We start from the raw sequence: 12,668 nt of genomic DNA, 5'->3' as shown, positions 1-12,668 counted from the left end.
TTAGGATCCATAGAGCCATCTAGCCATGACTTCCTGCTTGGCATGATGGGTAAGTTCAGCTGCTCTCATTTTACAAACCAATAATTTTCTTAAATCTGAAGCTTGATTTGATGATAAAATCTGAGGTCATTCTAGATACACACTGACTCTTTTGGTCTTTTGCTCCAGCTCTGACTCACAGAGGGATGTGGCGACACAAACAGGCTTTCTCTGCAGTAGCGGGCTCAATAAAACCTTAAACCCCAGTCAGAGATAATGATTATCAGATTATTAGTCTTCTTTGTTAGGCCAGGCTCTCTGCTTCACTCCCTCAGAGCCCTCAGACAAAATGGGTTATTTCACAGGTCATGGTCATTTGTGAGTGACACATTATCAGATGATGATGATGATTAAAACGTCAAGAAGAATATAAAAATATCACATAGAGCAAGATGGGGATGTATGTCACAGAGCAGTAAAATATTTTAATTACAGCTAATTATTTTACCTATGAGTATGGTCAATGCTGCTGTTTATTTGTGTAGACACTAAAACTGGTGAGCCAAATTGTGTTACAGGAAGTTCTTTAAATAAAAGGGGATCAGATTCCCAGGGCACAGAGACTACAAGTCTAACAAGAAAAGGTTTATTCATGGAGGTGGAAAGCAGGAATAAAAGCAAACAAAATTCTAAAAAAAATGTATGCAATAAAATGTTCTTGGTACCCTAAAATCCCCCAAGAATAAATAAAAACAATTCTTAAAACTACAATAAAATGTTCTTTGTACAGTAAAATCCCACACAGTCCAGCAATTCAATTGTCCTACAACCCAATACGAATGTTCCTTATATGTAAAAGTTAAAGAGAGAAATTCCTCTTCTGAAGTGGCGGCCACCCCAGCCTAGTCCTAGGAGAAACCTCCCATCTCTGTCTCATCCTTCCACTGGGCACTCCCACATCACAACCCAGCTTGTACTCCGCACTCGAGTCTTTCGCTCGTTGCATCGCCCTGTAAATAAACATACTGGCCAGAACCATCGTCTGACCTGGCTAATAGCCATGTCATATCTGGCCCTTCCCCTTGCTCAGCCAACTTTCTTTAAACAAGTCCTTTCCCCGGCTGATAGGCCACACCCACACCTCAACAGACGCCTGCTATTTGCTAACTGTCCAGAGTCCACAGTGGATTAAAACAATATCAAGCAAAAAAACCAAAAAAAACCCCACTAAAAACATGCAATACAAATATCAGAATAAAATCATGCAAATATAATCAGAACCACACTCACAAATAAACACTAAAATCAGAATAAGACCAATTATAAAGAAAAAAACAAAATACATCTCGGTGACAGCTGCACCTTAGTTGTGAGATCTAAAATTGGATCTATTAAGGCTTCCTGCTACCTGCTGCTCTCTGGCAGGTAGCTCCATGCCCTCCTGGGTTTTAAATGCACCTTAGAACACACATGTATCAACACTACATATGAGTGGGTGGAGGGAGGTTTGGAGTCTTCACACACCCCCGCTACCCCCACACCCTCTAGCAGATCATTACATGAAGGAACTTTTTGAATACAAGCGCGCTCATGCTCACAGGTGTACACACTGGTGCTCACACACACAAACTACACTCTTTTTGGCTCCTACCTCAAAGCACACTGTGCGCTGTCGATCTTACGTGCTGCACAGTAATATTCAATATTTAGTATTTACTGTTATATTCACATAGATTATTGCGATGATGTTGTTTATTATATAGCTCTCCTTTTTTTGCTTGTTTTCTCTTTTTTCTTTCTCAACAGGTGATTCAGGTGATTGATATATGTATTTTTTGTCTGTTTGTTTTGCTTTTTGCCCTTTATCACCGTTCCTCTTCCCCGCTGTTCGCTCTTCCCCTACCTCTCTTTCATTCTCCCTTTTCTTTCCCCCAGTCATGTCTGTCCCGTGTGTAGCAAGTGAAAATAAAATAAAATAAACAATTATATATTAAAAAAAAGGCTTCCTGTCCCACAGCCTGATGAAGGAGACATGGAAATCAGATCAGAGTGAACAGTGACAATGTGGTTGATTCAAACCAAAACTCTGAATATAACATTTTGCTGATCAGGTGATATTTTCATATAAAAAGAGAGCCTCTTTCATGAGATATAAAGACAAGACACAGATAAAAAGCCATTAATATCGCTTTGTAGTATACCTGTCAGATGTCTGAGCCAAGAAGAAACACAATAAACATAATTCTGTATTTTACTGTAGTGGAATGTTTCTGTGTTTTTAGGTGGTGATGCTTTCGGTCCAGATGGTCACGTTAACACCCCAGGTTTGACTTCTTTCTCAAACACTTAAAGTGATTCTTTGATTAGTGAACTTAACCATGACTACTAAAGCTGGGGAAAAGGGCTCTGATCTGATTTAGGGTTTGTTGTTGTTGTTGTTTGTTCTTTTTTGATTGTTTGATATTGGTGTTAATTATTGTTTTGCTTTTTGTTTCTGAATTATCACAGGTAACATGACAGCACCCTCTCACCTGGAGCCTTCAGGTATCACTTCCTCTTCATTTAATAATGTCTGAAATTGGACAAATCACACTGGTTGATGTTTTTCTTTTGGTTCAGGTGTGACAGCAAATCCACATGCAGATCAGAACAGTCTGAACTCACTTGCAGGTGAGTACAGACTCCTCCCCCACTAACGTCATCCAAATATATCACATGATGTTTTTGAACTGTCCAATTGTTTTTATTCAGCCAAAAGCATTATGTAGCTGCTAGTGGCAGTTCAAACACAGCATCTGTGTTTGTATCTCTGCGGTTTCCTTTCCTTGCTTGTTAATCTTTCCTACCTCCTGTTTCCTGGTATTGAAGATCTTGTTCATCATTCTGATACCAACGTTGATCAGCCAGGACCAGATCAAACTTTCCTGAGTTCAGGACCTGACCAATCATTACCCAGCTCTGTCTCTGGCTCCTCCCACTCTGCAGGTTGTGAGAGGAAACACTTTTACTCTGAAAACCAGATTAACTTTTACTCTGAAGTTTACCTTCATCTCTTATTTAGTAAAGTAAAACAGCATCTTTTTCCTTTTCAGGGGCAGTGTCTTCATCCTCAACACACATTGAAGCTCTCAGAGACCAGAAAGGTGATCTCACACTGTAGCATAAATGTAATCCCAAAGGTTTTAAACTTTACATTAGCTCCACTGTAGAGTTTTCAATGTTGTTTCTTTTTTTCTAAACTTAAATATCTTAAACATCAATAGTCCCGATCCTTCATTATCTGTTAACCATATTTCATATTGGTGCTGTATTTGTCCTCACAGATACAGCTGATTCAGCGGATACTGATGGTAATTCCTCAGAGCGTCATGCTCTTAAATTTACTGCATATAAAAATACCTTCAACTATTTAATTATTGTTTGATTTTCTGAATTTACTTTGTGTTGTTTAGGAAACGGTCGACAGACCCTGTTGACAGACACAAATGGAGGTAAACGTTCACCATTTTAGTTCACTTCGATAAAAACATTCAGATCTGCAACAGAACACACCTGAGTAGACCAGACTATCCATCTGTCACCCACCTCGATGATTTGTCCATTCACGGTAGCAGCAGGCTAAGCTCCAGACATTATTCTCCTCAACAGTATCTTCCAGTTCCTCCCTGAGAATTAAGAGTCTCTCACAGGCCAGATGAGATATATTACCTCTTTGATTTTCTTCATAAATAAATGAATCATGGAACAGAGGACCCCAACAAAGGAAGAAGAAAATCCATCCATTCATCTTCATCCGCTTTATCCGAGGCCGGGTCGCGGGGGCAGCAGCCTAAGCAGAGAGGCCCAGACCTCCCTCTCCCCAGCCACCTCCTCCAGCTTATCCGGGGGAACACCAAGGCGTTCCCAGGCCAGCCGAGAGATATAATCTCTCCAGCGTGTCCTGGGTCTGCCCTGGGGCCTCCTCCCGGTGGGACATGCCCGGAACACCTCACCCAGGAGGCGCCCAGGAGGCATCCTTGTCAGATGCCCGAACCACCTCATCTGGCTCCTTTCGATGTGGAGCAGCAGCGGCTCTACTCTGAGCCCCTCCTGGATGGCCGAACTTCTCACCCTATCTCTAAGGGAGAGGCCAGTCACCCTTCGGAGGAAGCTCATTTCTGCCGCTTGTATCCGCGATCTCGTTCTTTCGGTCACTACCCACAGCTTGTGGCCATAGGTGAGGGTATGAGTAGACCAGAGCTTCGCTCTGGTCTACTCATCCCCAACCCGGAGTGGGCACTCCACACTTTTCCGGCTAAGAACATCCGAGAAAATCCCATCTTTAATCGGAAACAGGCATTATTCATACACTCTGCATATGCAAAAGGCAAAATTTAAAAGAAAAAACTCCAACAGGTCATATGTGAAGGGGGGGAATACATTAAAGGCCCGCGTTACTTGACTGTGATCAGTTGCTATGAAGCAACGTATCTTTCCCTTATCTGGATTCACTTACCATAAGATTTATGATCAGGATAAACGTTCACATGAAGCTTACTATCTGTCACATTAGCCCAGGGTTTCCCCTGCATGTTTACATAAAAGTGGTAGTGTTGGCTGTATCTGATCAATCACAAAGGTCTTGTGACTCTTGTTCCACAGAAAATGATCTGTGAATGTTACTTACTGGGCAGCACAGTAGTATGGTGGTTAGCACTGTTGCCTGCATTCGACTCCACCATTTGGCTGGTTGTATGTTTTTCCCGTGTTTGTGTGTGTTTTCCCCACGCTTCTTCCCACAGTTCAAAGATATGCAATTAGTAGGATTAAGTTAATAGGTGATGCTAAAGTGTGAATGTCCCCCCGTTACCCTGATAAGGATACGTGGAAGAGAACTGCAATTGCACTCATCCACTGGTCCATCTCAATCATCACTCAAGATTAAGATCCTGAAATACTTAACTTCCTCACTTGGAGCAGCAACACGGAGGGAGTAATCCACCATCTTCTCGCAGAGGACCATGGCTTCAGAGAAGGAGGTGCTGATTCTCAGCTTGGCCCTGGTGTAAGATAATGGTCATGTTCTGAAAAAAACAACAGTACTACCTCATCTTCAAAAAGCAAAAGCCCTCTGTATTAATTTAGTGATTCTTCATTTGAACACAGGTGAACATAAGACATTTGTTGAAAAGTCAGATAGTGGGTTCAGAAGGATTCCTGGCTCAAATCACCCCCTTAGATACTCCTCACACCACCTTCATCGGCAACATTTGTTTCTGCAGTTTAACTTTGCTGTTTGTGTTTCTGCAGCAGAGACAGAAAAACTGGTTTCCTTCAGCGATCTTTATACTGATCTCACAGGTACAGTCTAATCAAGCTAATTATTTATACCAGATCATATGTTGGAATTCAGGCTACGTCCATACGTACCCGGGTATTTTTGAAAACGCAGATTTTTCTATGCGTTTGCACCTTTCGTCCACACGTAAACGGCGTTTTCGGTCACTGAAAACGGAGATTTTTAAAAACTCCGGCCAGGGTGGATACTTTTGAAAACTCCGTTTTTGCATTTACGTGTGGACAAGAAAAACGCAGAAAACGCAGCTTCAAAAGGTGTGTGCCTTTTTTGACGTCACACTGTGCGCCACGTTATTGTTTTGGTGAAATGAATTTCTACAATACTGTTACTGTTACTTGTACTCTCTGCAGTGTTTAAATGCTTACATATACACACACAGTTACTGTCCCTCCACACATACGACTCGGTTCTGCTTCTATGCCTCATCCTTGTTTACTATTTCCCACCGACGCTTCTGGACTTCTGATTGGCCAACATTTCTACACGGTTAGGAATATATCGCCACCTGTTGCTTTGGCATGTTCCTAGCAGCGTTTTCCTTCATTTCTGCGTTTACGTGTGGACGGGATTATTTTTTAAAACGAAAACGGAAAATCTCAGTTTTCAAAAATACCCGTGTACGTGTGGACGTAGCCTCAGTGTCTCCATTGTTCCATCGTTAGACTAGTAAACTGTTAACATTATGAGCTAAAAGAAGCTAAAAGTCCGGAGTATGTAATGTTCACGTCACCAGGTCAGGGAGTGGTACTGCTCAACATGAAGCTCTTTAAATGGTTTGAACACTTCTTACAAAAATAGCCTCACATTTTAAGTTATACAATTTTCAGTCAAAGACAAGGCGTACAGGAAGTACAGGATAACAGCCAAAGTGCAGAATCACTGGAAACCACACCTGAGTCACCTTAGCCAGTCGTTAATCTGGAATCAGGATTGTATTTTAAATGATCAGTGAAATAATGCGATAAATAAAAATGTGCTGATGATGTCATCAGGTGGTGCAGAGTCAGTAACCAGGATTAACGTCAATCTCACAGGTGAGGTGAACAGATCAAAACAATCTGTTTACTGATAAACAGTGTTAGTAATGGATGAAGCTCTGTGTTCTGTTATTTCTAGCTTCAGGTCTTGGATTCGGGCATGATGTCACAGGTACTACTACTTACTATGACTATGAAGCTCATTGGTTTATAATCCGGTGTGGGGGAGGGGGGTTATCCACTTTCTGTCACATGATCATGTGTTACAGAGTCTCCATCCATTATGATTCAAACTGCGTCTGTCGATGTCACACAGACACATAACCCAGGTACACATATCTTTACATTTGTCTTTACAGTTGTGTGCATTTGTGTGTATATCTTTGTGTATGGCCGTCTGCCTCTACATCTGTCTTTCTGTCTGCCTGACTGTAAATCTATCTGTACATCTGCCTGTCTTTCTGTAGGTCAGCCTTTGCATCTGTCTGCTTCTGTACACCTGTCTGTACATTCGTCTGTATATCTGGGTTTACGTTTTCCTGTCTGCTTCTCCTCAGATTCAGTTTCAGGCATTCACCCTCACACAGATCTGGTTACCATGACAGCAGACTTCTCTGGGACAGATACAGGTATGTCCATCTCCCTTCAATATACTAACAGTTAATTAACAGACAGGTGAGAGGTCAAAGGTCAGATGTATGTTCTGTGTGTTTCAGTTGCAACAGATCATACAGGAAGGCTTCTCGACTCTAGTAAGTTCTACTATACCTATTCCCACCTAAAAAAAAAAACAGTCCAATTCCAGCAACTTGCCCTAACTCACACTTAGAGGGAGCCTGCAATTAATCAAAGTTCCAAGGGCTATGGTGTTTACTTATGGTTTTGTGGAGGGGGGGCTTAAAGTAAAAAAAAAAAAAAGTTTATTGATCATGTTTTGATCATTTCTTTGATCTTTGCTTATTGATGCTGTTTAAAAAAAAACCTAGATGTCCTTTGTCGCCTCTGAAGGGTGAGGTCTAAGGAGCTTGGAAAGAAAAGCGTCTGGACTTCTTTAAGTTGCTTGAAGACGTTTCACCTCTCATCCGAGAAGCTTCTTCAGTTCTAAGGTCAAATGGTGGAGAGTCCCAGATTTAAACCCAGTAGGAGTATCCCACTGTCCAGACGCTTTTCTTTCCAAGCTCCTTCCATTACGATGACCTGGATGACTGAGAACCCTCACAGACACTCTGAAGGGTGAGAACTTTACAAATCAGGCAGTTCAAAGTGTGAGCATGAAACAAAGCAGCATCGCTGAGAAAGGTGTAGATCAGTGTCATGTGGTCTATCACGAGGTTCTGGCTCATTCCTGTTAATAAACTCACATTCAAACGCAGGAGAAGATCAAGTTGTGAGGTTTAGTGTTTGTGACTGACTGGGATTGAGTTCATGTTTCAGAGTGTCTGCTCTTATTCTGCTGTAGGTCTGTGTCTCTTTGTGGGTGTGTCAACACCCACTGAATACACAATGTGTGTGTCGTTTTTTTCTTTTGCAGATCCTCCAGCTGTGACAGATCACACACAGATGGCTGGTAAGTCTTAAAAATGTTCACAGCTTTAAAAGGTTTAGAACACATACCTGAAATACGGACAGAGCCTGTATGTCACGTGGAAAACTATGCCCTCTAGAGGACTAAGACTGCATATGCTCTTTTCCACATTGCCACCATATTGGAAAATTCCATGTATTCAATAGCTGTGTCCCATTTCAGGGTCTGCACGCTTGAAGTACGCGCACTAGGCGTACTACGTACGGTGCGTACTATCAGTACGAGAAGTGCGGAAGTGAGAGGCTTGTGAAATGGGACGGTATATGCTTCGTCGCGCTGTTCAGGTTGCCTAGCAACCATGATACTAACGAGACACGTTACATACAGCTTTGTTTGACATAAATGAAGGAGAAAAATGTTTTGTTGGTCATTCAGTTTTTGTCATGACATCACTTTGATTAGTTGAGTATCTGAGGCTGAGACCACGGGACTGTAAAACATGATTCAAGGGCTTCATTTCTGTACTGAATAGTCATTTAAGACTAGCTAGTAAATAACAATTTGTTAATGTTGTTCATGAGACTAAAGTCATCTCACTATGGTAATGTAAATATCATATGGCCAATATTATAGTATTGTCAGATTATTATCTATCTATCTATCTATCTATCTATGACTGACTTTAATTATCCATAAAATCATCAGATTCTCTGTAAGATTAAGGTCGACTATATATATATTTAGAAGTAGAGGCTTTAAAACCAAGTTAACGCTGAAAGTACAAACATCACTAATGTCACACAACTTTGCCGGCATGTGGCCAACAGCAATGTTTTAATGTTCTTCGTTATTAAACATTCGCACATGAATAAGTGACGTCATATTCAGTACTTACTTTTGACAGTTCACTCTTCGGCTGCTCCCTTCTTGCGGCAAAATTATCCACACCCACCGCCGCGCTATGAATTGTGGGATATATGGGACCACGAAGCGTGCACCGGACCACGCTCGATATTTTGGGAAATCGACGGCGCATTTGGAGTATGCATTTCAAGTACACTTCGAATTGGGACAGCCGTCGTCGCGTGGCGGTGACGTAACCACACTTAAAATGCGTACTTCAAGCGTGCAGACCCTGAAATGGGACACAGCCCATGTCTTCTATGTACTAGTGGGGAATTGTAATCTTACCAAGTAGTTAAAACACACACACATTGGGGGGGGGGGGGGGGGGGGGTAGGTAATGCTAAGATAAGTTTCTTCTTTGGTTGTTAATATCAGTATTTTTGTAAAATTAAATAAATAAATAAATTGCAGATTGGATGAAGAGAATTCTTCCCTCCAAGTGTACTTTCTCCTTTGCATCTGTGCCCCAGAAGGTTCAAAGGTGTGCTGGATGCGGTTTTGGGGTCCCATTTTTTGGTTAAAGGATATTTTGCTGTTTGTATCTGATATGAGATCAGGTGCTGAAGGCTTGTTCTTTCTCTTTTCTTGGTTCTGCTTGTTCTCTGCAGGTTCAGTTACTGAACAGTACAACCCATCTGGTCAGGGTCCTGAAGGTTTGTTATCATCACACTCTTGACTCGAATCTTTACAATATTTCATTTAATACATTTTCTCTATCACTGAAGATGTCCTGAGCAGTCTGATGTTTCCTGTTTAGTTTACACTTTCTTTGTATTCAATGATCATCAAACCCTGAATCTGATTTTTATTTAAAAGAACCTTATTTCAGGGTCATGAAAACCCTGCAGCATCAGTACTGGATGTTTTAGATCTGTCCCTCCAGATGCAGATAGTAAAAACCCACACATAAATTCATTATGTGTTTTAACTCATACCAGAGGGTATAAAAATGATCCAAAATATGAACCATTATTTAAACCGTCTATTGTAGCATGCAACAGAGAAGCTTTGCAAACACATGCTGTTCTCATGTGAATCTTTTCACTGAATCTTAGTTTCTTGTTCAGGTACAGAAAATGTGGAACTGGAGGATACCTGCTGACTTCCACATCAAACCGCGAGTTCGCTTCCTGCGTTACCGTTTCCAGTGTACCGACCAATCAGCACGGCCAATGAAATCTGACCCCTCCCACTAGCTGTAGGCCCCTCCAGTGAATGGCAGCAGGTGTTTTTTTGTTTGTTTGTTTTTTTAATATTTAAAAATGTCGGTTTATAGACATTTATTTTGTCTTAGAGAATCATGGAGGGAAAGTAAAGAAAATTAGTCTCAACAGTGTGCTGATTCAGATTTGATCTGATGACAAAAAGGAAGTGACATGTTCATTGTAAAACATGGTTTAAAAATTCTGTAATAAATGTGTTTGTTGAACATCAAAACTGAGAATTTGTCTTTTGTCCAAACTGGTCACTAAACTGTCGTCCTGGATTTTGTGAGCTCTGAATAAATCTTACTATTCGTCACTGATTGAAGAAAATAAGAACAACCCCAGATTTCTCTTAAGTACTGTAGCCAGGCTGACAAAAGGTCAGAGCACTGTTGAGCCAACTATTCCTTTAATGTTAACTAGTAATGACTTCCTGAACTTCTTCATTAATAAAATTTTAACCATTAGAAAAGAAATTACTCAATCATCTCACAGATGTAATATTATCTACAGCTACTTTCAGTACCATTGATATTCATTTAGACTCTTTTTCTCCAATTGAGTTTTCTGAGTTAACTTCAATAATTTCTTCCTCCAAACCATCAACGTGTCTTTTAGACCCCATTCCTACAAAATTGCTCAAAGAAGTCCTGCCATTAATTAATGCTTCAATCTTAAATATGATCCACCTATCTCTAATAATTGGCTATGTACCACAGGCCTTCAAGCTGGCTGTAGTTAAACCGTTACTTAATAAACCATCTCTAGATCCAGCAGTCTTAGCTAATTATAGGCCAATCTCCAACCTTCCTTTCATATCAAAAATTATTGAAAGAGTTGTTGTCAAACAGCTAACAGATCATCTGCAGAGGAATGGTTTATTTGAAGAGTTTCAGTCAGGTTTCAGAGCTCATCACAGCACAGAAACAGCTTCAGTGAAGGTTACAAATGATCTTCTTACGGCCTCTGACAGTGGACTCATCTCTGTGCTTGTCCTGCTCAGTGATGGGAATAACGGGGTTACTAACGGTGTTACTTTTTCAATAACGAGGAATCTAACTAATTTCTATTTCTATTGTTACAGCGCCGTTACTGTTACGGTGCGGTCGCGTACCATTTTTCAACAAACAGACAGTTGAAGCTGTCTTCAGCTTACCGCATCTTATATCTGTTGCACGGAAGCAACCCACGTAAAACATTCATTATAGTAGTGATTGTAAACAATATATACGTGGTGTTTTTTCCTCAATAGTTTTGTCACGTTTACTGTCAAAGGACAGCGCTAGCAAGCGCAAGCTCTGCTTATGACCAAAAAATAAAAAACAAACAAACAAACAAAAAACTGCCCTTCTGTGTTGGTGGAAAAATGCACCATGTCGACCAATCAAAAATGATTTGGCAACATGACATTTGGTTGTTTAGGGAGAGGGGAAAGTTTTAGGAGTGAGGATTGTTATGTTAGTTTCAGTTGGGTTTTTGTGGGTTGGTCAGCCACTATTTAAGTTTCCCCTTTGAGAGGATGTCCTGCACTGCACACTGGCATATTTTCTGACAACAGATGAGGTGTAAAATGGTAAATGGTAAATGGTAAATGGCCTTTATAGCACTTTACTTAGTCCCTAAGGACCCCAAAGCGCTTTACACGTTCAGTCATCCACCCACTCACACACACATCCACACACTGGTGATGGCAAGCTACATTGTAGCCACAGCCGCCCTGGGGCGCACTGACAGTGTACAAGGAAGAATGGCTAGAAGAAATAGAGGGGAGACAGCAAGCCTTGAAAATCACTGACATCTTTGCTGGGAAAGAAGGGGTGGCAGCCTCATGTGATTTGGATGAGCTACAGAGCTCCTGGTAGAACTTGAGCGCAGATGCAAGCACCTCACACCCTCATGTCACGCTGGCAGTTGGAAGCAACTATGAGGCTAGAACACTGGGCCCAATGGTCAAAAAGAGACCTGAGCTGGACCTGTGAGGCTACAGACACACCAAACCTCTGGAAGGTAGCAGAAGAAAACATGTAGCACATTGCTTTTTCCTTGGAGGAGTACACCAAGCCCAAGGGGAAGGGTTTACCCCGATTCAATGGATGAGAGAGGACAGACATTCCAGACACACAAAGATTCTTAGACTCCATTTCTTCTGCTATCTGGACCACCACGCCACATGATGTCCGTCTAGTTGACACAGCCCGGGTCCACATCACCCTGAACCCTGGTGAAGGTCTGGTCTGGTGACCCCAGTACAACACTATAAACGGATTACTGGAGGCCAGCGTGATCATCCCATATCAGTCATCATGGAATATGCCAATACTTCCTGTCTTTATGGGCCCAGGTAAGGGTAGATGAATGGTACAGGATTTTAGACCCGTGAACAACACCACAACACCAGACGTTTTTCATCCCACTGTAACCATTTGCTTTACTCATCTTCCTGTTTAGGTTTGGAGGCAACGTCACCCTCTACAATGCATTCATTTCATCGCAATTGGACTACTGTAATTCACTGTTTACATGTCTAAACAAAAACTCCCTGGAGCGTCTGCAGATTGTCCAAAATACTGCAGCATGGATTCTGACAAAAACATCTAAGTACTCTCATGTAACACCGTAGCTTATACAGCTGCACTGGCTCCCCGCTGAATTCAGAGTCCATTTTAAGATACTGGTTCTGACATTTAAAGCTCTTCAAGGACAAACACCAGCCTACATCATTGACCTTTTACAGCCCT

The 12,668-nt window shown here is 41.5% G+C and overlaps 1 protein-coding gene across 1 annotated transcript in view; it reads left to right on the top strand.

Annotated features, from left to right (window-relative positions):
* The window catches only part of LOC146493587 (uncharacterized), a 28,944-nt gene extending 17,573 nt beyond the window's left edge, over nt 1-11,371 (top strand). The window contains exons 13-29 of the mRNA XM_085149507.1: nt 5-49; nt 2,262-2,303; nt 2,488-2,523; nt 2,599-2,649; nt 2,848-2,964; nt 3,072-3,122; nt 3,303-3,329; nt 3,432-3,470; nt 5,269-5,319; nt 6,310-6,351; nt 6,434-6,466; nt 6,564-6,623; nt 6,852-6,923; nt 7,011-7,046; nt 7,826-7,861; nt 9,334-9,378; nt 9,793-11,371. Of these exons, the coding sequence (XP_085005633.1) occupies nt 5-49; nt 2,262-2,303; nt 2,488-2,523; nt 2,599-2,649; nt 2,848-2,964; nt 3,072-3,122; nt 3,303-3,329; nt 3,432-3,470; nt 5,269-5,319; nt 6,310-6,351; nt 6,434-6,466; nt 6,564-6,623; nt 6,852-6,923; nt 7,011-7,046; nt 7,826-7,861; nt 9,334-9,378; nt 9,793-9,827 (818 nt within the window). The 3' untranslated portion in view covers nt 9,828-11,371. The remainder of the gene's footprint in view (nt 1-4; nt 50-2,261; nt 2,304-2,487; nt 2,524-2,598; nt 2,650-2,847; nt 2,965-3,071; nt 3,123-3,302; nt 3,330-3,431; nt 3,471-5,268; nt 5,320-6,309; nt 6,352-6,433; nt 6,467-6,563; nt 6,624-6,851; nt 6,924-7,010; nt 7,047-7,825; nt 7,862-9,333; nt 9,379-9,792) is intronic.
* The last annotated feature ends 1,297 nt before the right edge of the window (nt 11,372-12,668 follow it).

Source organism: Neolamprologus multifasciatus, chromosome 22 (assembly GCF_963576455.1).
Source record: "Neolamprologus multifasciatus chromosome 22, fNeoMul1.2, whole genome shotgun sequence".
Lineage (NCBI taxonomy): Eukaryota > Metazoa > Chordata > Actinopteri > Cichliformes > Cichlidae > Neolamprologus > Neolamprologus multifasciatus.
Note: the sequence above shows the minus strand (reverse complement) of the source record. Positions and strands in the feature narration are given on the sequence as shown.